The sequence below is a fragment of the Hetaerina americana genome, unplaced genomic scaffold (genome assembly GCF_022747635.1).
Source record: "Hetaerina americana unplaced genomic scaffold, ioHetAmer1.1.p SCAF_10, whole genome shotgun sequence".
Classification (NCBI taxonomy): Eukaryota; Metazoa; Arthropoda; class Insecta; order Odonata; family Calopterygidae; genus Hetaerina; species Hetaerina americana.
In genome coordinates this window covers 25,491,636-25,519,397 of record NW_027286070.1, presented here as the reverse complement: position 1 = coordinate 25,519,397, position 27,762 = coordinate 25,491,636, and the positions used below count along the sequence as shown (strand labels likewise).

Here is a 27,762-nt window from a genome sequence, read left to right as displayed (position 1 = left end):
GAAGGGGGGAAAGAGTTGGGAAATTATAAGAGCAGTGGAAGAAACCCACTTAGCTGTCGTTTTAGCGGGGGTGGGGCCGTCTCTTCAGGGGGGGATGGGTGAGGGGGGAGGGACGGTGTTTTTGGGTGTGTGTGTGTGTGGCGAGATGGGGAGGGGGTAGAGGTTTTGGGGTTGGCTGCGGGGAGCGAGAGGCGCTTGGAAATTAAATTCTATTTCATTTCGGGAGGAGGAGGAGGTGGGTCGAGGGAAAAACTTGAGAGCGGGTGAGAGGCAAGGAGTTAGTTCCTGAAGGAGGAGCGAAAAAAGAGAAAGGGAGGCGGAGGCATTCTTCCATAAGTTCCTCATTTTTTTTTATCCAAAGAAATTTTCAAGATCGAATCTCGTTTCCCTTCCCTTCGCAATTATTAAACAAAGGGAAGAAACAAGATTTTGATGGAATAAAACAAAATGTTATATTCGTCAGTGTAATCATAAAACACTCAATACCCTCTTCTGAAAGTAATTTCCCAATAAAGGCCAGTTTATGTCCGATGCCACTTCAACGATACCATGAAAATAGCACCACTGCTTGACGACGAATTTGTCGTGGTAGTATTTAAATTGAAACAAACGATCTGACCCTTGGAAATGTTTTTTGCAAACTCTAAATTACACCATATGTCTTTTTAATTTTTTTGAAGACGACTAGCGACAACTGTGCGGAATCATGAATTTGCCGTTTTTAACAATAGGTAGATGATATTTTCATGATGCATCTTTCCGCTCTAATATTTATATCAAACAATGCAGATTGCGTACGAGTAATCAGACTCCCAGTTTAATATAGAACATCTAATATTATTTACATTACACATTACTTGAGGATTAATATCCTGATTTTTCGTAAGATATTCCGACATTAAGATCATTTTATTCCAATATTTAAACCCACAAAACCGCAGCAAATTTACTTTAAAAAAATAAAAATTTAAAATTACTAAAGAAAGCGCATAGACATTAAATTATACTGGAGGAAAGGGGCCATTAAAGAAAATGTAGAAGATATTATTCTAAAATTTGGCTGGTCACGAAAACAAACACACCCACTTCTGCATAATCCTGTTGTTGAAGTTCGTTATTAGTATTTCTACGATTTAATTTATTTTCCTCTGTAAATATCAATGTTTTTTCAACTCAATTTTGTCTATATTCTCGAAGAAACGAGCAATTAAACATATCCGATAATGTGTAATTGTATAACTAATGACTCAGAACGTCATGCGAGTATGATCCGTGAAGATAGCGCATACTTACGCATACACAATTCGAATAGCTATGGAAAAGAACCAGACAATAAAACGGGAGAATCGTTCAAAAAGGGACAGCGTCTGCCTTGCCTTTTGATGCAGAAAAAAAACCGGTATCGCACCGCACTCAACTCCGAGAGTGTCGAGACCACATCTCTGTGGCTCTAGTCCGAAAAGAAGCGCGGGAGTGAAACAATACCGCGCTGTGGCGGTGGGATATAATAACATTGATTTGCGTGTCGGGAGCGGGTGGATACCTCTGGTAAAACCCAATGCGATGGTGTCCGGGGGGAGGTAACAGGGAGTGCGGTGGGATCGGGTGCGTGCGCGTCGGCCCTTATGCGCTACGAGGAGTTACGCTGGAAATGACAAGCGCGAGGCGGAGAGGTGGACGTTGGTGGGCGGGTGGAGAAAGAGAGGAGGGGAGGTCGTTTTGCTCACCCCCGACCCGGTTCGCGGGGGTGTTTTTGGCCCCCGTAGAGGCGTCGGAGAGGAGGTGGTGCTTCGAGTGTGCGAGGGAGACGCGGAGGTGAGATGATGATGATGATGATTGCGACGACGTCTACACGGCTACGTGGGGCACGAGGGGTTGATGGGAAGGGTGAGCCGGGAAGGGGAAGGTGGGGGTGGCGTAGCAATGGCGGTAGGGGAGAGGGGTCGGTGTTGAGGGGTTTTTGGAGGGAGGGGACTGTGGGAAAGACCGCACCTGTCGATTTTAAAAACCCAGGGCGGCCATTGGCCGACAACTTTAGTTGGAACAAAAGAAGATCAGCCAAGTAGAGGGCGGTAGGAGGGACTGGGTGGCGCGGAAGGGGGAGAAACGCGGAGAGGGTAAGGGCGAGGAGGGTGGGATGTGGGTGGCAGGGAATTCTTTTGGGTAGCGACGTGTAAAAGCCGTGGAATGGAAATGCATATGGAACGAAGGGAAAAGTAATTTCTCAAACTTTTGGCTCCCTCTAATGGGCGGGGAGGGGTGGGTGGGTGGGTTGGGGGGGGGTAGAATGAGTTCGGGAGGAATGAGGCCTCTCGAGTCCCTTTTTGCTTAAACCCTCTTTTATTTCGTCGTGAATTTGGAGAAAGGCACGGTCAGCGGTGATCTCACCCTCCAAGTTCAGGTCAAATTGCCCGTCCTAAATCACGCTCACTCTCATTCAGGAAATTATGATCGAGAGAAATACAATTAAAACAATTTGCAAAAACATGCTGCAACAACCGAAACAATGTTAAATTGTGAGGAAAGAGACGAATGAGGCGGCCGTGATGGCAAAGTCATCATCTTTGACTGGAAATCCACTCTTAAAATAAGCGAATACAGAATGCTACACTACTCTGCGAACGACAATTATTCGGTGAAACGACTATGTTGCAAAATAATATCTTGAGGCTATGCAGTCAATAGCTACATTAAACTTTGTTATTTACACTTTCCACCGACCTGTATTTTCCTCAAGAATATTGTCGATAAATTCTTTTAAATGCTCTTTAAATTTTCAGGATGAAGAAAATTTCTCTCAATTTTAAATTATGTATTTTATTAAATATTTAAATTTTCCCTTATCAATAAAGTGTAGAAATTTCTTCGTAGTTCGCAGATACGTATATTTGTACCTCGAAATAGCTGAAACAGTGGAGGCATTTACGCTGGCTTATTTCATTGCCATTCTTGCATGACTACACTAATCGATGTCCTATCAATGATCAACTGTTCCCTCGTCCTCGCCGATGGATTTGTCTTTGTACGAGAATAATCATATCGTTACATAAGGCAACCAAACCTATTTTTCGCCCTCTCAAGACAAACCACAGGGGAAGGGTAACGTTTTGCCTTTCAAGCGGGGGACACGTCCTCTTTAGATTAAGCAAAAACGAAGCAATTCTTATTCGTGGAGTGCATGTTGAGCGGCACTAGTGGGAATCGTAATGACGGGTCTGCAATCGAATTTCGCTTTATATTCAAAGTTTTTATGTCCCCCCGCACAGTGGCACTCCAAACACAAATATATACGAGGCCGAAAGGCTAGAGAGAAGGGGGTGGAAGATCATTCTGGGAAACGGAATTTCATAAAATATATAGGTATATTCCTCTCTCTCTTTCTCTCCCTCCATGTGGAGATTTTGAAAACTCCATTTCACTCGCCGGAGGAGTGGGTGGCTCCTTCCCTCTCTCCCAACCCCTTGCCGTCCTCACTTCTTCCTATCCACGGAAATCCATCTAGGGATTCGTGTCACGCGGCAATAGCGACGGGTAGGCGAGGGAGGGCGATCGGTGCCGTGCGCCCGAGGGAAAATATGACTTTTGTGTCAATGATGATAGGTTGCGGAGGACTTTTTTTCTCCCCATGTTTTCTCCGTCCGTCCGAGGGAAGTCTTCCTGAGACTTGGGTGGGTAGGCGATGGGGGGGGGGGGAAGAGGGGGTGGTGTTGGTGCCCCCTACCTCCTCCCCAGGAGCGGCGACCGTGGCGTGAGGCGGCCCGGTTCGAACGGGTGAAATGAAAAAAGTACGCACGCTCGAATGAGGATTGGATACGCGTGTTTCGACCCCAGAAAACGAATCCCGGGGATGAGATAGCATCTGGCGGGCGAGATCCGCGGAGGGTGGCACGCCGTGTTACTGAGACCGCTCGCAAGAGCGGAGGGGTTCGGGGGAGGGTGGGGGAGAGCGTTCGGAAGAATCAACGCGGCACATACGTGGGTAGGTAGGTACGTACGTGAACCCATATCGAATGCGCGACGACGTGAAAGGTGCCAGAATGCATCAATTTGCCCCCCGGGTGGCGTCATCGCGGCTATTTGACCGGTGGCATGTGGACGCGGAGGCTCTCAAAAGGACATTTGAGCCACAGTATGACACGGATTCGCGGGGAACGCAACTATCAATCCTGTGAGCGGTCAGGAGAAAGTTGTGCGCAGTTTGAATTGAATGCAGTCACTTATAATCTACTCGGATAAGTAGCAGATCTTGAAAACATCAAATAGGGATATCTTTTGGACACAAATGATTTTTTTATCCTTCTCTCCGGCAAATAAAGTTGAAATTCACGTCATATTTTCAACGTATAAATATAATAGAGACCAAAACGCACTTTTCATTAGATTATTTAACGCACTAGGAAATAGTTATTCAATTTGACGCATACATAATGTTGGTATGTAATTGTAATATAATATAATAAAGCTTCAACCCATCCCTCCAACTGAGTCGAAAAGGTGAGTTTTTCAACGGTAGTCTACCTCAATCGTGAATTTTGACTAGAAAAATAAGTTTATAGTCAACACTTTGAAAACTCGGTCGCAAAATACGGGAACACTATAGACTCGGAATCGTCACTGCACCCTAATGCTCGGGCAATATCTGATCGCTTAACAATCACAAGTTTTATTACGAAAAGTGAATGGGCACCCATATTATTGAGTATTGCGATGTCATAGTAATACCTCGATCTACCCCCAGCTATCAGGAGAAGAAGGGATAAATGGCAGTTGGGGAGCCGGGGAGGAGTATGCCATGAACACACGGAGACTGCCAGTGACTGGCATAATCACGGCGGAAATGGGCGATTCCACCATTTCGAAAAAGTTTTGTTTCCGCCGATAGTAGAACTTTCTGTTCTTTTTCATTCTCCTGGTGGTGAAGAGATCTAAAAATACACTTATATGGGGAAAGGAATCATACACATTTCTAAGTCTCTCGAACTTTTTGATGACAAAAATACCGCCTGGTGGTATTATAGAGCATTATCTAACCCATTATCGCGGGAGTGAAATCTTAGAGGTTGAGATGGCGTCGATGGGAGGTTACTCAACACTCGTTCGTAAAAGGAAGGATAAGAGTACTCGTAAGTTCAAAATACAATAGCAAAATGATGACGAATTAAAAGAAATGTTAGGTGAACATTTCCTTAAAAAGAAGAGAGATGAGGGAGGTATAGAAACCAGCTGTCATGACAAATGCGACGATAATCCTGACCAGCAAATCTTGGGAGAGTTCGCGACAAAATTCAGGATTTAAAGTAACTATAATCATTCAAAATACTCGCGCTCAAATATTCGATAGGGGCTAAAAATATGAGACGGGTTTCTCATAATTGGAAAGTTGGACAAAAAGACATTTGAAGTCGACTTGAACTAACGGCAAACGGCGAAAGTTTTCTCAACGAAGACCTAAAGCGCTCGAGCAAGGCAAGGAAAACTCGAGGCATCGCGTCGTGACTCGTAATTCTTACCATTCTCGAGGAATATGCAAAAAAATGGCCAAATAAAACCATCGCTCATGCACCTCGTTTTTGAGGTAACGAAGTAAAAATAAAACTAATGTCAAGGCTAAGTGAGTCTAAAGAAGAAGGATGCAAAGGGAATGCAATCCAAGGAAAAAATAGTTTCATATCAGAGCAACGCGATTTCGGAATCAAGAGAGAAAGGATTTTCGTGACGATAAATTTTACACTCATCACAAGATGGAAACTTTAGCCCGTCCGCCATGCATTCCCTAGCCGAGGGTTATTTGTTTAGGGGATCGGGAGGTTTAAACGAAGAAACCCGCCTTCGAGAGATGCAGACCGAGAGAAGTAATCGAACGGGTCGTTACGAACGTCGATGTTGGAACGCGGACGGTCGAAGGGGATGTCAAGCGTGCCTCGGCTGAGGCATACCTGCGGAGACGAATTGAACCTGGGCGACTAAATATGCCGAGGGTATACACGATTCTCCGCCTTGTGTCGGATGGGGAGGGAAGGATGGATATGTACGAACCACGATGACGAGGTGAGAATCAAAGAGGGAATGGGGCCGGAGAGGTAGAGGCAGAGAGGGGAGAGGGAGAGGTCGGTGCGAGGGCCGCCGGGGGGTGCACAAATGGGACCCAGGGGTGGCATGCAGGGAACTCTGGCAAGGGAAACCGTTACGGCTTTTGTTTCTGTGCGACAAAAAAATGACTCGCCCGCGGAAGCGGTCTCGCATCTCTTTTTTTTTCTTCCTACTGCCTTTAATTTCCCGGTCCCGTATGCAAACATGATATTCATTGGCACGGAGGGACGCGCGGTGCTTGGTGCTGAATCATGCCTACGACGACCGGGGGAAACGACGCTCCGAGATTTCGCGGCCGAAGGCACGGCGTCGTGGGTCGCTCGAAGTCTTGATGCTAAAGCAAATCCGTGGGAAGAAATGAGTGCGAGGGATTTGGTGACGGCTTTCGGTCTCTCATTGAATACGCTTGAGCGGAAGGAAAAACATTCGAGGGATGTGATAAATAAAATGAATAACGGTTCGAGGATATGGACATAAATAATTCAAATTTAGGAGACGTCATGAAAGAATAATGACCTCAGTGTTTAACCTGTGTACGTATTTCGAGGTTAGCACTTTGTTACTGATTACTAGCACTATTGAGTCACAACGTACTATGTTAGAAAAATTACAATTTCGAGATGGAAATGATAGAGGAAAAAAGGCCATCAGATAAGGTGACTATAGTATGGCTGATAATGCAGGGCAGCCAAAGGCCGCTGCTTCGATTTTCACTTAGTTTATGAGTGCTCCGCTCGCCCTAACTTCTTATACTCAGGTTTAATGTTGTGATAAAAAGTTTGAAGCCATTAGATGACATTCAAATGGCATATGGCTAAATAGTGAAATGGAAGCCAAATACAAATTGTTTTGTGGTGTTTATCTGAGATTTATAGCTCAACGCAAAAAGGTTCCCGTCAAGAGATTCAAAGCGTCAAAGATTCAAATTTTATTCCTAACGCTTTATACAGAAAAGTCACTCTGTTCATGACGGCAATAACAATTTGGTTCTCTATCGATTGATAAATATTGAATTCCACCAAACCTACGGTCTGATTAGAGACGATTTTGGCAGGTTGAGTTCGAAGTGTGTGGCCCACTAATTTACTGTGAATTGTTAACTTGAACCGCTTCGAAGTTAACTCTTTTCGGTTGTGAAAATAAAAACTTGCTCAATGTGTTCCTTGGTAACATTTGTCAGTTAGCTCTGATGTTGGTATCAATGTAAAATAACTGAAAAATCAAGGCCCTTTGACTTTAAATTTCTTTCGTTTCACGCCTGGTTCATATTTTATGATTATGAGATAAAATGAAAAGCACACTAAGAATCACCGCTCAGTAAAAAATGTAGATGCGATAGCAGAAGTAGATAAACATCGTTTACACTCATTTCCCTTCCCTCTATGATTATCAATCACCTCAAATTATCCCAGACTCATTTTCTTATTAGCTCGTGGAAAGAAAAAACGCGAAAGCCGTGACAAAGTACCCACTAAAGCATGGGAGGCGGGGGGGGGGAGGGGACGAGGAGAGCTATAGGAAAAAATAACAGATGGCCCGAGCGATTATCCCGACGGGAGTGGGCAAAAGTGTGAAAAAGGAGAGTTTATCAGATCCGAAAAAAAAACATTCACCCCTCTCCCCTCGAGCCGGGTTATGGCAAGGCTCTTATCTGAAGGCAAACATCTTCACATTTTTTTTTTCGTTCGCGACCGGCCCAACTCAAACGATCCTCTCGGCTCTTTAAGTACCTTTTCCGTAAAACGATACGGAAGCGGACGAGGCGGTCGGGAATTATTTTTTCCTCCAACCCTCCCCCACACCTTCCCCTCTAATTCCCCCAGATCCCAAGTTTCCATCGGGATTCTCGCAATTTTGTCCGGGAAGCGGGAATTATCCGCGAAAAAGAACTGGAAACCTCCGCCGACGCCGGCTACCGTGCCCCGCCGTGAGGTTTTAATGACAGCGGCTTGGATTGAAGACAGAGGGTGCGGGAGAGATGGGAGGGAGGGCGGGAGGGACGAGTGGGTCGGAGACGGCGGCAGCTGGCGTGCCCATGACCCCGCCACCACATCCCTGGGACCGCCTTGGCTCTACACCGCGGAGGGGTGTTCCCCCTTGCTCCTCGCACCCCCCCCCCCCGACCATCACGGGGTGGAGGCCAGTGGCGGCGGTTCCTCCCGAGGCCCTCGCGGAACGCATAAAAAACTGGACGGTCTCCCGAGAAATGAGAGTGGGGCCGACCAAAAAAATCGTGGGCGTAGTAGCGTAGGGTAGCTGGCTGGCATTCATTCCCTTTGTGGCGAGCGGAGTGTGGTGTGGGTTGGGCGCTCGGGGCAAAGGTTGCAGGAAGGAAAGGGTTATTCTGTTGTTGCATATGCATATGGCCCGTGAGTATATGCAGATTTTTCTAGTTGGGCCCTACCTCCGCTCCGCTCCCACGGCCCACCTGAACTGATCCAAACCCATTATCTCATCTTCTCCCCCCCTCCTCTCCATCCATTTGTGCCCCATCCCTTCGTTCAATCTTCGTCCCCACGGTCTACTACTATTCGACTTAATCGTCCACTCCCGAGCACAGGGGGTAAGACAGGCAATGTGCTCGCTCTGCTGAACGTAAATCCTCCCGAATCTGGATGAACATTACTTGGCATTACTTTAAAAATTAGAGGGGCCATAAGCGATCAGTTGGAGATGTTACCACTAAAGTGACGACTAATTGCATCTTCAATACATTCACAACGCTTATCCCTAATCACCTAGAGAAAACCTTGGAAGTGTATGTCACTGCCATCTAGGTATTCTACTCTGTGTGGGTTTCTTTGATTTCAGTTTCAATTTTTTGGCTTTATGTTTTTTTTTGGCTTTATGTATTTATTATCAACGACAAAAAAGGTTTTCGAAACTGCAGAAGGTGGATTACTTAAGTAAACCTTTATCTTCGCTTTAGCATATCTTTTTTACTACTTTCTATTTCGACCCAGAGAAAAGTTGCTCAGGGTTCTTTAAGTACTACAAATGAGCACTACTTCAAAATTAAAAGGAAATAATTCGGTATAATGATTATCCACTGCCATGAAAATTTTCAAAATTGGTTGAGGAGTCAATAAAGTTTCGGAACATATTACAAAACACTTTGAATAATCTTTGAACATTATTCGGACCAACGTTTCTTAGAACTGCTAAACATTTTTGAAGACGTCGTAGCCGAGACATGCATGAGTGTGCTGACGGAATCTACATCTTACCCTGCGAGCTACGATGGAGTATGGCAGGGGGAGTTAGGTCACCTGCGATTCGGGTAGATGTCGATTACTAGGTGTGAGCATCATTTAATATTTGGAAAGTTGCGCTTGTTGTACGTGATGTTTCCTACTGTTTGACCGACGACTTGCATGGAACAAAATGATCACTTATATCGGTCGGTTCGGTAAATAATTCCTCTTAAACTCTTTTTCTGGTCTCGTTTTCCAATGCAAATTCCTTGGATTATTCCTTTGGCTTAAAATTCGAATGAATTGCATTTGTCTGATAATTAAAATTATGGATGTAATATTCACTCTCGAGTGTCTCTCGAATCTGGATTTATGAAATCCATGATATACAATAATACTACATTGGCTGTTTGCGGGAGCCGTCATACGACCGCCCTTGCGAAAGAAGTAATTTTAGTTCGCACCGCACATATGAACTCACCATCTCTTCCTTCAAGGCACCCACCCTGTGTCTCGTCCTCATTCGGATAGCGCCTCGCCGCTACCTGTTTCCGCCTCCCCTCACACCTCCCGCCCGTCGACCTATTCTTCCTCCCTCCCCGCGTTCACGCCCCTTCCAACCGTCTCAAGTAAAGCCCAGCTGAGTACATCCCGCCTCCACCCCTCGCACCCTCCTGTCTTTTGTTCCTTTCCCTCTCAATTATGAACAGTTACGCCCCCTCCCCGCGCCATTTTTTTCATTTAAACCGACTCCACACACATTTCCCTTCCTCCGTCGACGCCATCACCACCGGTAAGCAAAGCATTCCTTCGCACCCCAAGAACGCGTCACGGAGACACCTCTCGGCGGAAAAAAGAAATAATAACAGCACAAGCTCGCTCGCCCGCTCAGCCCTTGGGAGTATGGGAATTACACCTCCCGCCACAGTCAGTCCCCTTATTGTTTTTTTTTCGCCTTTCCTCCTCCCCATCCCCCCCAAGCTCACCGTTTTCCCCCGAGTGCTAAAGTGTCGTTTTCTCCGCTCGGAGTGCTCAAGCTTTTTACGCTTCGTCACCAAATGAAATGGCTTGGAGTTTTTGCTTTCCCAGCACGCCGCGATGACAAAACGCGATAAAAATGAGTCGAATTGTACAAAATGACTGGTCTTAGAAGAAACAGCTTATTACGGCGAATGTTGATTATACAAACGATTGACTTACTTATTTCGAGACGCAGCATTCAGAATGAAAGGTCCCTCTCTCTATGGCTAGAGGGAAGTGTTCCGCTCGGACTGTCCATTGTTGAAATGGATTAATTGACGGCATGAGATTGCGGTAAACTTCGGGAATAAATGCATCTATGCCCTTCAGTGGATTTTCAGAATATATAACCCTGCACTGTAGTTACAAATCCAGCTCCGCATTGTAATGGTTGGCGATACCAGGGCGAAAAAAATCTCCTGAACGCATCGATGTAAGGAATTATTTTCCCTAGTGCAATTTGTTTCGCTCCTATAATAGTAGAAAAATAAATGATGCCCTATGTTAATATCCAACATGACAATGATTTGTTACGACCTGCTACTCGCCATCTTGCTGGACGGTTAAGTGCCACGTAGATGCAAAAGAGCGGCAGGATTTTAACTTACTTGACGGCTATATTTTGTCATTTGTCCAGTCGATTTATGTGAGTCAGGGCAACAAGCTGAAGACATCAATTTAACAGCCGATAAAATGGGAAAATGTTCACCCAAATTGTACCAGTAAAACAACAGAATGTTCCGACGTTGGTCCTTTTAAATCCCAATAAACAACGAATATGACAATTTTTCAATAACTTTTACGCTATGTATAGACTCTTCTCAAGTTAGAGGTTCCACCATGTACATCAGTCGAATGACCATTTTTACCGCTAATTTATCCATCTGAGTGATGCCATTTTAACACGTAATAAAATTAAAATATACAAACATTCAGGATTAGTTGATGATTTCGGTAGTTAATGAACTATGTCACATGTTATGATCGGTTAAATCACTCGGAGGACGTCTTCAGCTTATGGTAAAAGCCAATGATATTAACTAACCATTTAGCGGAAACGACAATCCTTCAGAATTTGAGAGCGAGTAAGGCTACTGTTAGATAGGTGTAGAGCACTCGAGTTTAGCAGTTACACCTAGGATAATATATTGGCCCCAAATTACAATGACAAATTGGACAACCAAGAAAATATAAGGGAAGTAGATAAAAGAAGAATCCAAGTTCCAGTTCTTCCATCATACGATACGCGAAGTTTACCTTTCTCTACTTTGCCATAACTTTGCCTCCACATACCTATTATTGCACGATATAGATGTATGCATGTGTGTCAGTTATTTTGCAAAAATATATTTTATATAAATGAATATTTATCCATTGAAGGGAATTGAACCCGGTGGCAGGGTGGATGTTTAAGAAGATGCCCTTGAAACGACCCCCGTTACACGCACTAGCGAATGCACCGCATAAATGTACACAAGTTCTGAAAATATTTTCCGCCTGAGACTCAAATCGTACGACATTCATTCGCTCGCGACACGTCCTGGAAACTGCAGCGCCTTTGTCTCATGGGCGCACGCCTAAGGCCTTTTGATATACGAAATGTCCGAGCCCTGTGGATAGTGTCCACGACCCCACCGCGACGGTTTGTAAAAACCATTATATTCGGAGCCCCGAAAAGTAGAACTCCCGAATGCATAATGGGCATCTGTGGTCGGCGACGGAGGCGAGCAAGGGCACACGCCGCTCGCGCCCTCCGCGGCGGGGACATTCGTGGTAGATACGAGGCGAGGAAGGGTCGACTCTTCCCGGGTAATTTTATGGTCGTGTTGAAGTGGATGTGCAAATGATTACCTTTTTTCGGAGAAGTAAACGCGTAGCGGGGACCTACGGAAGGGAGAGTGGGGGAAGGTGAGGGGAGTGGGCGGGTTCAGGACGCAAAAAAGAATAGATCCACCGAGAAGGGAGGGAGGGCGACCCCCGGGAAAGGGTGGAAAGAGTTTTTAAAATAAGCGGCGAGAGGTGGGGGTTGCCGCTGGAAAAAATACGGGGTGGAATGATGTGTGTGGGGGGGGGGAATAAACCGGTTTCCATCAGAGCAGCGGGAGCTGGTCCACGCGGTGGACGCTGCACGGAGAGGAGGTCTGCGGGCACAACAATGGCCCTCGTGGGGGATGGGACGGGTGGCCTTTTTTCATGGGGGACTCGGGAGCCAGTGGGTCCCGGCGCGCGTGATTCTCGACGACATATTTGCATTCGCCTTTGTTCCAGCGCTCGGAGAGAGGGCCCCCCTCGGCGTCGACGTTTCGGGCCCCCGGAGGTCCGGGGGTCGCATCCCTCCGGCGGTAGTGGATCTCCTCACTACAACCTTCTTCCCTCCCACGTGGTTCTCTAGCTGCCTCTGCACGCCCTCCGATCATGTGTAAACGATGTTCCGCATCATGGTCAAGCAGGGGGGGATGGACAATCCAAGTTGTAATTTTCCCCCTTGTATGATTTGACGGCGAAGAGGGTAGAGTTACGGGAAGGGGGTCACCATAAGGAAAAGAGAGACTGGAGGATGAATTTTGACTATTATAAATGTGGTTGTATGCACGGCACTGGGTTTCAAACCGAATCATCTGCCGTTCCTAGGCGATCAATTAAGGATGCCTCCTAAACGGCGATTCTAAAGATAAGTTTCTCATTTCTAGGAGGAGATATCCCCAAAGCGAAATAATTTCGTCCATGAGTTTAGTGAAAAATAAAAATAACGAGTTTAAGAGATGCGAAGGCCATTTTTAATGGAACCCGTTCATTATTAAACGCGAGCAAAGAAGCTAAATCACCATCGAGCTGACATCAACCAAAGAACTTGTCATTCCCCATTACGCCTAAGTTACGAGTGCAAGTTATGATAAATGACCTTCAGTTAACCACTGATGTTGCAATTCTACGCATAACTGCAAAGAATCGCTCTCAAAGTATCCACAAAGCTACTAGCAGGTTTGGTGAGGTGCGTAGTGTGCTAACCTGTTAACCCAGACGTCCACGGGTTCCGGTCTTTTCTTGGGCCAAATGTTATTTTTACATCAAGCAGTTACATGTGAGGGAGGAACTCACGATCTTGATTTGACGTAGGTATTGTCAAATGTGAACATTTCATCTGGCTCAGGGTTTGATCACACGTCACGAAGCTAAATACAAGGATCCAAGTACCTCAAGGCTCTTACTTGATGCGACACCTACACCAGACGGGGATGACCCTGCGGGAGCAGAGAGGGGCGCCCCTTGTACTCGCATGCCTCGGAGATCGTAAATTGAGCCGACGGACGGTCCAGTGGGTAAAGGCGGAGCAAAAGAAAAGGTGAAAGGCGGCAAGAGGGCGGGAGGTGGGTGGGTACGGATGATGGGTTCGAAGGGAGTCGGGGGTCGCACTGGTGGGACGAAACTCTCGTGGAGGGGAGAGAAACAGAGACGATGGAGCGAGATAGGTACGAGGAGGAGGGAGAGGTCAGAGGTGGAGGAACGGGGTGGTGGAGGAAGGAAGTGCCGTGTGCGTCCGTCACCGCACCCGATCGCCGGACCCACCTGTGGCGCCGGGTGCTCGCGGCTTCGAGTGCGGCCATTCAGGAGGAGAGTGAAGTGCGACCTTCCCCCCCCCCCCTCCTTTCCCCCCATCTAACCGCCCCCTTTTGACGGAGAGTAACACCAACTCCTAAAAAGGGGGGCGAAGGAGTGGTGTGGGAGGTATGAGAGAGAAGGGGGAAGTGACGGGTGGGGGTGGCGGTGCAGGGAGGGGTGTTGCGGAGGAAGGAGGAGGCGGCAATGGGAAGTAGGTGGGTAACCCACGCGGCAGATGTGCTGCGGGCGAGAGGATTACCTCCTCATGAGTACCACGCAAGGGGCGGAAGCTAGACTCTCCGTCGAACGGTAATTTGGAATTTCTAAGGGAATCATTCCACGGTACAAACTTAAAATTCCTAAACCTGGGAGGAAAGGAGGACAAAAATATCCTAACTTTTCCGTTTCATTATCTAGCTTTGACAGACGTTAATTTTTCTGGTGAAACCAAGGACTTATGTAATTTTTTTCAGAGGTCAAACACCAAATAACGCACTTGTCCTTTTAAAATAACTTGGCGGATCTGGTAGGTTTACCTTGTAGGCTTTCACTCTGATTAGCTCCAAGCACAAATAATCAATTAGTTAAACAGATGAGCCAACATCAGAAGTTGTTAATGTACCAGGCTGCCCTAATGTTTAAGTAAATGGCGATTAATCTTTATGTTTTTAAAATTGTACAAAACGGTTGCGCCCGTTTGTCATAGTCCATATATTTATTTCACAACCCTTAACTTTTAAAAAATGTTAAACATTTTAGAAAGGATTTTTGCTGAGCATTTTCTGTTTCAAAGATTTTGAATGAATTCCATTGGGAACAAAGAAAGCTATTATCGACTGAGGTCATTCTACCAGTAAATTTTGAACTCCTACGTATGTTTATCAACAAAAAAAATACCTGCAAATTGGTGCCTAGATCATCGAGTCTTAAGTCAAATCTGTGCTTGTTAGTATCATATCTAACGGAGCAAACTATTTATTCTTGTTCATCAAATCCAGGTTACAATTTTGGGGGATGTAAACTTCGAAGAATATCATTTCTTAAGGTATGCATATATGCTGTCAATTTTATCACTTTGATCTGAACTGTCGCGATGATTGTGGTAGCGGTGCAAAAAAATATACGACGGTTAATCACGAAAGCGACGAGGGGCGTGGCCATTAAGCCTTTACAGCCATTAGCGAATATGTAGGAATGAATTGGGTGGACCATCTAAGGATGGATCAATGCAAATCTTCCTACGCCCGTAGGGTAGCTTCCAGTTCTATTGGGTTGAGTTAACTTTATAAAAGATGACGGGATATCAAATTTGGAGACGGAAGCAATACGATTCTTATCGTCCTCAAGATGTAAATGATACACTGGGTATATCTTAATACCAGAAACTTCTTTGCGGTTTAATAGACATTAAAACGAACGATTAATAAATCACGGTTTATGGAGAAACTGGGAATTCAAATCGGAGTACTCGGAATACCCGACAAACTCTTTTCATCACAAAATGAAATCTAAAGAGTCGCTTAAAAACCAAGAAGCTTGCTCCAGCCCGCTGTATCGTTTTGGATTAATTTTGGCAATATTTAAAATTTGGACTTAAAAACACGATTTTCATCTAGTTCGGCATGCTGACTGATGAAGGATGTTATGACCCCGAATATTTTTCTACGCGATAGTAAGCGAGGGGGACATTGACGAAAGGCAGGATATAGAAGGTGGAGCGGAAAGCGGGACCGGGGGAGGGGTGACGAAAAAATTACGGACGGTGATCGGGGGTTGGGTATAGGGGGGGAAGGGGGTGAGAGGACAAGGGCGAAAGGAAGCCGGAGTGAAGGGGGAGTACAGGGGGAGGAAAAAAAATCGGGCGTCATTGGGGGAAGAAAAAAAATGCCTCCTCATTCGTCATTTGGCAAACGGACGCCGCGTCGTGATTGGTCCAAACTTGTCCCCTTTTTCCTACCACCGCTCCCCCACCCACCCACCCAACCCCTCCCGTCGCGACGTCCTAGTCCCCTCGCTCCCTCTCCACTACCCCTGTCCCCTTCCCTCCGCTGCCCGGCAGTTGCCTCTTGTGCAAGGCACTCAACTCCGTCGGGGTGTGCTACTACCGCCCCCCCTCTTTCTCTCCCTCTCCCTTTCTCTCTCCCTCCCTTTTACGCGCGCGCTATAGCCCTCCCTCCCCCTCCCACATTCAGTTGCCCCCACCCAAAAAAAACCTACCGCCCCCGATCCCTTCTCTCACTCACTCTTTCGAGTGACTTCCCAAGTTCGTCTGTGCGGGGGCTGAGTTTTGGCTGCTTCGCCGGGCCTACGATTGAGGGAGGCCGGAGAGAAATAAGAGGAAGGTCGGACGCACACGGAGGATGATTCGCAGACCGGCATTATAAGCGGGAGGGATGAGTGGTCCTCTTCCAGTAATCCGATGGAAAGGGGTCACGGCGTGCGTCCTCACGCAAAATGGTTTCGAGTGACGGCGTGAGATGTCGAAATAGGGAATATGCCTAGGTTTTGGCCCCTTTCATACTGCGCAGGGAAAATAACTGATTTCTAACGAAACTGATGGCCTCAGGCTCGACTCTGTGGAATTTTTCCTTCAGGGAAGGAATGATAAAAACTTTGTAAATTCCAATGAAGACCTTGTACTATCCAGACCTAGATTTCAACCCAAAAAGTTTTGAAGATGCCAAAAAGTGTTGAAACCTGAGTTGTGGTAATAACAAATGCTTGATTGGAATTTAAAAAGTTTGTATATTATTTTGAGTTTAGTTTTTAACTAGACTCGTACTTTGGGATAAAAGACATAAGCAAATTTTTATCTTTCCCCCGCTCTTTGTCTAAGCAATCAAAGTTGTTCACTCTCGAGCATATCCTTTAAATGCGAACTCTCTCTCATATTTTGTTATGGCATGGTAACCCTCTTATTATTTAATTTCATAATGGTATCAGATCAGCTGCATATTCTGCAAGGAATTGCACTTTTTTCTACATATTTCTCCAAAACGAAAATGGTGACAGTACGCACCTACATGAATGCTGTGACGAAGGATCAAATGGGAGAAAGGACCCGAAGGTCTCAATTTCTTAATCGTAGATCAAGTCATTCATTAAGCTATCTACGAGGGTCATCCGGAAAGTAGTACCCGTTCGTGAAATAAAGACACAAAAGTAAATATTAACAAACATAAAAAATTTTATTTGAAAGAGGATACTTTAAACTACTTCTCAACATAATCTCCAAGCAAATTAAGGCATTTGTCATAACGTGTGACAAGTTTCTGTATTCCTGCTGCATAGTCCTTCGCCGCCAGCTCATTGAGATACGCGAGGGACCCATCTTGCACAAATTTTTGCATAATGCAGATGGTGTTTAACAATTTCATGAACAATTGTTCGAGAAACATTGGGAAAATGCTCACAGATGTCATCAATTGTGACGCGCCGATCGTTCCTCACGAATTCGTCAACTGAGCTCACCAGTTGGTCTGTAATGACAGACGGTCTCTCCGAACGCTCATCGTCGTGTGTGTTCCCCCTCCCCATGTTGAAGTTGCGACACCACCGCCGAACAGACGACTCGTCCATTACATTGTCTCCATACACCTCCTTTAATTGGCGATGAATATCACATGGGCGAACGTTTCTTGCATTGAGGAATTTAATCACTGCCCTCACTTCACAACTGGCGGCGTTCTCAATTTTTTTAAACATTGTAAACAATCACAGAAACAACACAGGCAATGCTAGCGTCACGCAACTTGGCTCAGAGAAGGCAGACAAGCCACTGAAGCTATCTGACCTCGTCCAGCGGCTACTCGCGTCGTCAGCACTTCATGCGGCACGAACGGGTACTACTTTCCGGATGACCCTCGTATACATTCATGACGAAGCAAACAGAATACTGACGGACTACATGGAATAAACTTCCCTCGAACTAACGGTAAACATTCCTAGGAATTGACCTGGTGGATAAACGGGTTCATTGCTGAAATTCAATGCTAAATCATGAAAATTTGTTTAGCATCATCGACACAACGCTATTCAGCAACCAATGATTATAAGAGTTTTGTAGTATGTTGACTGCAGGGATAAAATGACTAGGGCTTACAAATTAAAGTGTACGTAAGGTTTAGCATTACAAAAATCTCCAACAAGTCTTTATCACCACGAATTATTCTTTCACTGCTACACACAGTTTCCCACCGAATGGCAGGTTGAAGGACTCCATTCCGCAAAAGCAAAATATAAAGAATGTTATCCCTGTACGGTGGCGAAACTACGATAAATTACCCAAAAACCAACTCCAACGCCTTTCATCCACTGTCCATGAATAAATTACGACAAAACTTTTAAGGGCTGGTAAAATCGATGGCATTCTTTGGTATTGACCGTTGGGGATCACGGAGGGCCGAGGGAAAGTATAGGGAGGAGGATGTGTTGCCGTGGAGGAAGGGTGGGAAGAGAACTGTGAGAATAGGGAGGAGGTCATTCAAGGGCTCAGGATTTTCAGGGCGGCGGAGGAGGGGAGGGTAGGACGGGGGACAGAGGTCACCGGAGTGGGATATGATGTCGGTGGCGGGGGGAAAGGGGTAAATGGGAGAGGAGAGAGGTGGTGGAGGCCTGCGAGAAAGATGGCACCGCCGCCATATCCTAGGGACGGATTAAAAATGAATAAAAAAAAGAAACGGACAAAATGGGGTGGCAGCGGAGGGTGACGAAAAAAAACGAGAGGGGAGAGAGGGAGGGCGGCGGGGGCGGGGGGGCAGGGTGGGAGGGGTGGGGGAGCAGGACTCCCCCCACCCTCGCACGGAGGAAGGAGTGTGTCGAGTGCGCTGGGGCGAGGTTTTATGGAAGATGGCCGAGTGAGAGGGTGGGGACGGCAGAACTCTTTTTATTTTCTCTTTTTTTTAATCGGGAGGGTGGGCGAGGCGGGGGGATGCGGGGAGGTTTCAAAGGAAGGGGGCGGAAGGAGGAGGGGAGGGCAATGACTCATAGAGCATGAGACTCTTCTTTTGTTAGCCCGCCCTCTCTCGAACATGGCGGTTCCCGACTCGCGGCGACGGCCGTGCCAAGGGCGCACGCTTCTAGAGAGCTTTTCTCTCGTTCGAGAGAGTACGTCACTTTCGCTCCGTGGCGCACGGAGAGTAAGTAATTTCGTCCCGTGAACGGCGAGCGTGCTTCGGAGCAGGAGTGGTCTTGCCCTAAAGGGACGAGTGCTCGAGGATCGCGTCGAGTGGTCTATCCATGCGTTCGAAAACGACGAACTGAACCCTTTTCCCAGCGCCTAAGGCTGCCGGGTGCAGACACAATCAGTCCCCTTGAGGAGAAAACATTTTGTCTCATTTTCGCCCCTATGGCTTTTACAAATATTACGCCATGGTGGCAAAATTTGTGGATCGTACTCTCATCACCGAACAAACTGCTTGAACTCTCGGTTGGTGCATATTGAACATATGAGAGAAGTTTAAGCACCAGCCTATTCTTATTCAAAGAAATAAATTTAATAACTTAGCCAAACACGCCAATTCTTGCAGGTATGTCTATAGGCGCGTAGGTTATGCGTGTATGTGTATTATTAGTGCTTGTGCCTACGGCAGATGTAAATTCAAATACATCTACGAAACAATATATGAGCATGAGAGGCTGTTGACCTAACACTTCCCACAACACACCCTTGCGGCGGACTTTGGGGTATTGTGTAGTTGCAGATGTTCTTTCCAGAGTTTGATTGGTTTGCAAGGGCACAAAAATATATCTCTGGTCGAGAAGAGAGAAAAAAAATGTTCACAGGGAAAGGGTAATGAGGAAGGTGAAAAATATAAATGCATATACGAATAAAGGACCCCATTATAAGAAAATTTAATCGTCGCGTTTGTGTAAAGGTCAAACGGAGGGATGACGTCGGCCTTAAGGTGAAGTAGGGTTGGGAGATAGAAAAAATGAAGAGAAACGAAGAAAAATTTACATCTGAAGAGAGTAGAGAGATGAGAATAATGGTAATTTTCGGAAAGTATTTTAGTTGTCCCATTGAAAAAAAATATTAATCAGAATAAAGAAATAAAGTCCTAAGCCTATTACTTACTTCATTCAGCTAGCCCATTACTTAGTGCCAAAACTAATCTAGGCTTGGCTAAAGAAAAATATCCAAAATTACGTCTTTAACAAATCGTACCAGCGAGTGGTTTGAGTTTTCAGAGCAACTCGTTTAACTCTACCATAAAAAGGGATGGCACTTCAAATATGTAATAAAAAATTTCATGTCGAAACTAAAGGTAAAACTGCATGTTCTGTTAAATGGTCAAGAGCTAAATACAAAATAATTAGGGATGTATTATTTCACTATTTCTAACATTAGGAAGGTGATCTACCTAAAAAGAAAAACTTGCTGGGATTATTTTCAAAGTGTAAGCCACAAGGTTCTCATGTGAAAATAATTGAGCGATATCACTGTTATGCGGAGGAGACAAAAGATCTTCCCTGAAATTTGACGAATCAACAACTTCGTGAGGGAAAGCAACAATTGTTGTTGGCCAGTGGCACGCAAAAGAGGCGAACGAAGGTGCGTGTTTATGGGTACCAAAAAAGAGTGAGCCAATTGGGTGATGGCGGGGGATGCAGGTTTGATGAGCGGGAGTTGAAATTGAGAATTAGCAGACGGAGATAAAGGGTGGAGTTGAAGGGGGGTATGACGGGGAAGGGTAGAAGGGGATGGAGGTGGGGACATGCACGACCGACTGACTGAGGGGGGGGGAGTGTATCGTCTTGGGTGGTTCGGGGGCAGGGCTCATGGGGAGGCGAGGAGTGTTGCGAATCGATGGAGACGTGAATGTTAAAGAGGGATACTATTACAGCAATCGCCGAAAAGTGAAAGGATTCAATAATGAAGGAGTTTGAGTAGAGATGATCCGAGCATTAATTAATATATCAGGAAACGGAAGCGTGCTGAATTTGGAGTGCATTTGACGATATCATTTTTGCTGGGGGAGATAAGGCAGAAGAGTTATGAATTGAAGTGGAAAATGGTGGCACCAAAAGGATCTTGAGGAGTATGTTATTTAATAATTTTTCAGAGATCCATTACGATAGTCAGGTGGTTTGACGTGTCCATAGTTACTTACGGAATCAACGCTACACGTTAACGCTAGATTCGGATTTGATGCCATTAACGTATATTTCTTTTAGTACCCAGCAAGCCACCGCTAGGGTGTATGGCAGAGGGTGACTACACAACCGACTATTTTGACCCGAATATTTTTACCTCTATCACAGTCGGACAAGGTCAGTATTCCTAGTATATCAAAAAGGGCATGGGATATAGTTCTGATGCATAAAACTCTGTCTAATTCTCATCAAATTGTCTACTAAAACAAGAGACAAATACGCAAAACTGAGAAATTCAGAGGCGAAAGTTGGAACTTCACATTCGCGTGAACTATAGTACTCTTCAAGGAAACAAATGCTCTAATGCAAGATAAAGTCTATTAGATGACCGAATCGGAAAGTGCAAAATTCCAGTGTTGTTACGGAATCCTCATCAATCCCTTGTTCTGCATCAATGGATAGTTCAGTACCACGGATAAAAGGATATAGGCGGTGAAAAGGCACACAAATTAATCTCGTCGTGCCCATAAGTGATGGACTAAAGCAACTGATTAAGGCCTGGAACTTTAAGCATGGACGGTGTCAACTGCGACCCGATAGGAAAGAGGAGGGAGCTTATCATACTCGGGATTCTCACGTCCCTCGTCTGTCCCTTGGATTTTTTTTCAAGTCCCTCCTTTCCTTTTCAATCGTGAGCTCTCTTCGCGAGGAGAAGAATGGAAATGGCCACGGGAGTCCGTTGGCGCGATTGGCGGGGCTTGGCAACTGGAACGTAAACAATGACGGATCGAAAGTTAATGTTACGGGGGAGACCACACCCTGAGGACGAGAGAGGGGAAAGGAGGGAGGAAGGGAATAGGGAGAGTGGAAGGGAGTTGGAGGATGAAGAGAGGGGAAAAAGTGACGGGAGAGGAAGCGAGTGGGAAGGGCGTGGAGGCGAAAAAAAATGCGAGTAAGGAGACCACGTAGAGGGCAAAACCTCGAGCACCCCGCAGTGCGACAGTAAGAACACGGCCTTACGAAGGGCAAAGAAGTGAACGGTCATTGTGGTGCATTTTCGAACGGTGTCAGATACAGCAACGCCCAATGACATTTTGCCGTGGTTATAAAAAAAGTTGATTCAGACAAATTACGTCATAATTTCGAACATAACCTATTTAACGACCTTGTAAATCCTTAAAACTTTTAGTTGTATTACCTAATGTCTCCACATAAGTACTTATTGGGAATAAAGAGCAATAGTTGATGTTGCAATAATTCTTTGATGAATCTTCAGTCACTCTGCTCATACGAAATAATTAGTAAGACCAAAATTCTCTAATTTTTGGAAAGAGTTTGACGTAGGGCATTATGATGAGGGATTGTTGGCTTTTGCGAATGTTTAATTTTATGGGTACGTAAGATACAAGAATGTTCATGAAACGTTACTGGCTTTTATTCTCTACATGAAAAGGAAATTCTTGTCTCTACTGGTAAAAGATGACTCACTGAAATAAAGCATACGAAAAATAGCATTCATCTAATTGAAAATCTAATTGTTTATTCAAATTGAAAGTTTATTCAATAAATTGATTGAGAGAATATATTCAGAAGCAACATTCTAAGTCTAATGAAACGCTTTGGGAATTAAATTCAATAAATTATTGGGTACCCTAAGATATGCATGAAGATGAAAATTTTCAATATTTCTTGAGATTATAACAAATAGAACTGAATACTTCAACCTTTGAAAACGGCGATTAATGTCACAATTTTTAATGCGAGTTTTCGAGATTGTTTTCAAAAAGTCTTGCGATAAGGGTCTCTCACGAATGAAGCTGGCGTCATCGGGACACGGGTCTTGGAGTGCTCGAACTTCTTCGAGTTATTTCTTCACAGAAATGAAACAAACTGACGCACAAAACAAGACAAGCACGAAATGCGCCAACACTCTTGGAGAACGACGATGATGATGATACAAAAAAAAGACGAACACATACATCCAATGTGACAGGCAACATTGAGGGGGACAGTGCAGTAATACTGGATCAAAGAAAAACAGACGGAACAAAAAAGACAGACACAAACAACTCACCAATCACAACAGACGTGCTCTTATATGAACAAATAAAAAGGAATACCGAGGAAAACGAAAAACAGACAAAAGAATTTTCTAAACAGACATCTGAGTGTTACAATAAAAAAGAGGTGGAACTCCATGCACATCGTGAGCGAGTTTCGATAGTACGATAAAAAAAACAGAAAAGAAACGCGTGTCTTAGCGATGAGAGAAGCGTCGGAGGGGGATAAAAAAAATGGTCGGAAAGGGAATGACCGACGCTCGGCGGAGGTATTTGCACCGCGTTCGCTCGACCCTGAGGTCGAACGAACGCGCAGCTCTCGAGAAAAGCAACTAAAGTACACGTACTCCATAAACGAAAGACGAAAGGGCAAATGAAACCCGGATGGGCCTTGAGAAAGAGTCAGGGCCAACTCAAAAGGATATGACGAAACATTAAGATTCGGAAATCATCGTAAAAGTACGGATGTTCGTGAAACAAAAGATAGGAGACAGCAGGAGTACGATGTAAACATTACTAAAATATATATTCTGATATACCGTACGGGAGTAAAATCTATTGTATTGCACCACGAACAAACGACCAATAGACTTTTAATAATTATGTAAAATGTGGAAGATACTATACACAACGGTAGAGATGCCAACTCACTCGTTGCAGGGTTGACCAGCACTCCTCCAGGGTTCGCTCGCTGAGTTGTGAGTTGGTTCGAGAGAGCTGCCGTTGTGATGGTTGGGAAGGAAGGAGAGAGAGAGAGAGAGAGAAAGAGAGAGAAAGATAAAGAGAGGGAAACGATAAATATCGAAAGACAGAGTGAGTAAGAACGGTTACGGCGACACAGCCGTCATCAGGCAAGAACACACTTTTTAAGTGAATCGACTGTGGAGGCAAGTCGCCCTCCTGGCGGGTAGCAAAACATTGGGCGGAGTTGCTCATCCGCCGACGTCGATTCACGTTACCAAACAAACAGCGACATTATAGATATATTGTATCCAATTAGCTGCTCAATATTATGAAAGCAGAACGAGCTCACTTCCTCGCTGAGAGAACCATTCCGGCATTACATAGAATGTATTATAGAATGTATTTTATTTCTTAGCTGACATAGCGGTCTTTCGGCAAACGATTAAATTTGCCGATTGATTTAATTTGCTGTGCGGAATGTGGACAGCAAAAAAACGTGCAAAGTGATCAAACAATCAGGCAGCTCATGCAGAATGAAGGGGATAAAAGTCCATTCAATGTGGGACGTGCACGGGCTTCAGTTTTCATTCCAAATCCGTGTGTTGTGAACGCAAAGACATGATGAAAGCTATTGAGGGCTTACGCGGAGCCCTCACCTGGGTTCTAACACGCGTCAACATGAGATGTGAATTTCCTAGTTTGGCGTGAAGTTCCTGAGGAAATGATGACATTCTACATGAAATTGATCTTGATCCATTTTATTTGTGATTGATTTCAAATTGATAAGGGATTCCACTGTCATACTAAGTCTGGGATTCCTTTCTGTTACATATGTTCACACATTTTCTGAACAATGCAAACAGTACTGTTATACGACCAAACAGACACGATACATTAAAAAAATAGTAAACTATACTATACTTGGTATCCAGCATGCAATTGAAAAAAAGTATACAAAAAAGGTCATGTAAAAAAGTGGTGTGTGTGTATATATATATACTTCTCATTAACTTTAAAACAACAATGGTAATCGCTAATGTGAGCCGGATTTTTATTAATTGAAAATAGCAATTCTTCAAAAGATAGACGCCGTCAGTTTTCGAAACCCAATAATCTTTTATTGATTTCCTAGCTTTGGAAATGGTGGGAAAATCGAGGGAATAGACGCAAATGGTGGAAAACATTCAAAAATAAACTAAAGCATGCGGCACAGAAAGAAACACGTAACGATGAGAATAAAAATCCATGCTGCAGAGAGTTTTGATGCTATTATTATTGTTGTGATCTTAGAATCATTCAACATTATTTCTCGGAATCTTACGTCCGTGGATAACAAGGGGTTTTGCATCCCATTTCTTTACTTGTTCTTCTATCCAGGGCCCCTCCCCCATATTTCTTGTCGTCCCATTAATAAGTCTCCCCATTCCAAGGTCCGTTTCATCGGCTGAGTGTTCCCGACAGCAATTAGCAGGTGGCGCCGTGATCGGCTACTGATTCAAACTACTGCCTCGCAGAGTCCCTTGCCTTTCTTCCAATGAATCTTCCTCGTTAATGGAATGGGGTTTCAGTGGATATAGGATGCCACGCTCTTTTTGAGTTTATCCTTTTAATTCTTGTCTGCTGCCCTGAACGCGACCCCCCCGGTTAGTCAGGGACGAGTTAAGAATGAAAATATCACACGGTGAAAACTATTTCCTGAAAATTTTATTTGGTCAATAATGTGATGGAGAAAAAAATATAATAGCCAAGGAAAAAACATAATGAGTGACACAGCTTTTTCATTCCATACAAATGGCGAATTCAAGCATATTATCAATATCAGGGTTTAGAATACCATTCCAGGGCATGCATTTGATATTTAATAAGTATTTCCATTACATAATAATAAAGTCACAAAGTATAAAAAAAACCAACGAAATAGTAATAATTAATTGAAAATTAAAATCAAAATTGTGCTGATTGTTGCGATGCTAAATTCTTTATTGATTATTCACCTTCAAAAGAATATATAACTGAAACTAAAACACAGTTGCTCTAATTCTGTATAAAGATTTAATTTTTTTCATTAAATAGAGAAACATATAACCCCTCATTCAGTTTGCATTTATGCATAATAGATGTTTTATACGCTTCAGTATGCTAAACGTAACCTAAGAGATTCACCCCCCCCCCAGTCATCAAACCCTTCCATCATTGGCAATCTAATATGGCATTCATGGAATGCCGTACGAGTTATCTCTCTAAAACGATAGAAGCTACATGAATGTATATAGAAAGATGAAACATTATGTTTAAACGTCTATTTAATGATGTTTTCAAAATAATTCAATCGTTTTAATCACAAATTAGTACATTTTATTTGGTGAAACTCGACTGAAATCATGGACAACATAGATTGGTTCTCGTCCCTATTACGCGGGAACATTTTCGACGAGGGTTAAATCCTCGTTGATGAACGCGGTGCAGTGACTATCGGTAAATCTTTTAATGGCTCCCCCTCCGCGTTTTTTTGCATTATTATGAGCCCTTCGGGAGCTATGAGTATTCGAAGCACCGAACCCTTGCAAGCGCAACCATCAAACGGCGAGGAAGATTGCTGAGGGAGGGCTGGTTGCCAATGAATTAACACCGTAAGAAAGGGTTGACCGGAATCGGGCCTAGGAATCTTACATAGAGCGGGGAGAGAAGTTCCGTACTTCAAAGAGGGGGAGAAAATGCATTCAATAATCATTTGTCATCCGGGTTCAGCCGTGGGTAACCAGGGCAATGAGATGCAATAAACGAAACGGATTCATCACAATAAATCATTTCGTGAGACGGACTACAACCGCAATACGAGGGAGTAAGCAACTGTTATAAAATGAAGCTGGGTGACCGCGTAAAAGTTGTCAACATTTTTCCGTGGCGAACCGGGATAGTTTGACCACATACGATTATAATACTAGAAAGATCCATCTCGCAAACTTCGTCGAAAATTTTTTTGATGGATTCAATAATACGAGGGGAGAAAACGGAAAAGTTTTTCGCGTAATTTGCATCGACCTCAGTTACGTTAGGTACGCATAATCTTCACTCGAGATGCAAGTTCTATAATTTTACCATGCTCAACTACTTAAATTCCAGGTTTGCGTCATTACGGCTTTTCTCTCCGGTCTAAAGAAATTTCCTCACGGGCCCTAACAGGTGAATTCCCACCCCTTGCCCTTACTTATCCACCCTAAGTATCACTTTACTGGGTAGGGCGAGGAAAGGGGGCGCACCCTTCGGAATGCTCGAGATAACGCTTCGAGCTATCCATTTGGATTTCACTTTCCGCCGTCGTTTTAGGCGACGGAGCAGAACAATGCCGAGGCGCAAGAGAACTCGCTCACTAGGATAACTTTTTTTTCACTCTCACTCTATACTATATCCCTCTCTCTCTCTTTTTCACACGACGCGAACCGGACTCTCCCTCAGAATCGCCCCACGGGAGGATGTGAACCGGCGGATTCTTTGTCCGAAAGCGCTCACGCCGCACAGGACGAACCGTGAAAATCGTTAGTGGGAAGGTTGAGGAGGAGAAGAAACGCCCTTTCGATTTGCGGCAAAGGAAGCGAAGACGCCCGTTGCTCCGAGTCCTCTACACGGAGAAGCCAACCCTTTTCTTTCCCTCACTTTACTCGCGTCTTTTCGCATTCTCAGACAACCTAGGGGCGACCTTCGGAGAATCTTTGATGGGGGGAAGGATGATTCTGGTGGGGAAGAGGGATTTATGAATTAGGGTGAACGACTTTAGGGAAAGAACTTCATTGTCGGTGATAAAGCGAACTCAGCTCAATTGTCAGCCAATAAAACAAACTGACATTCCTTATGCCTACTGGGATATTTCTAGGAGATATTTCAAAAGACTTCATGTTCCAAATCCAGAAATTTACCTAGCCATCGACAAACTCACATGAGCGCACACGTAAGCGTGTTTGTTTATTCCTTGACAGATATCTGTGTTTCAACTGAAACAAATAACATAGTGGTTGTTTATC

The 27,762-nt window shown here is 44.6% G+C and overlaps 1 protein-coding gene across 1 annotated transcript in view; it reads right to left on the bottom strand.

Annotated features, from left to right (window-relative positions):
* Positions 1–27,762, bottom strand: part of dati (zinc finger protein datilografo) — a 168,816-nt gene that overhangs the window by 129,562 nt on the left and 11,492 nt on the right. The window contains exon 2 of the mRNA XM_071598934.1: positions 23,687–23,776. Coding sequence (XP_071455035.1) covers positions 23,687–23,776 — 90 coding nt within the window. The remainder of the gene's footprint in view (positions 1–23,686; positions 23,777–27,762) is intronic.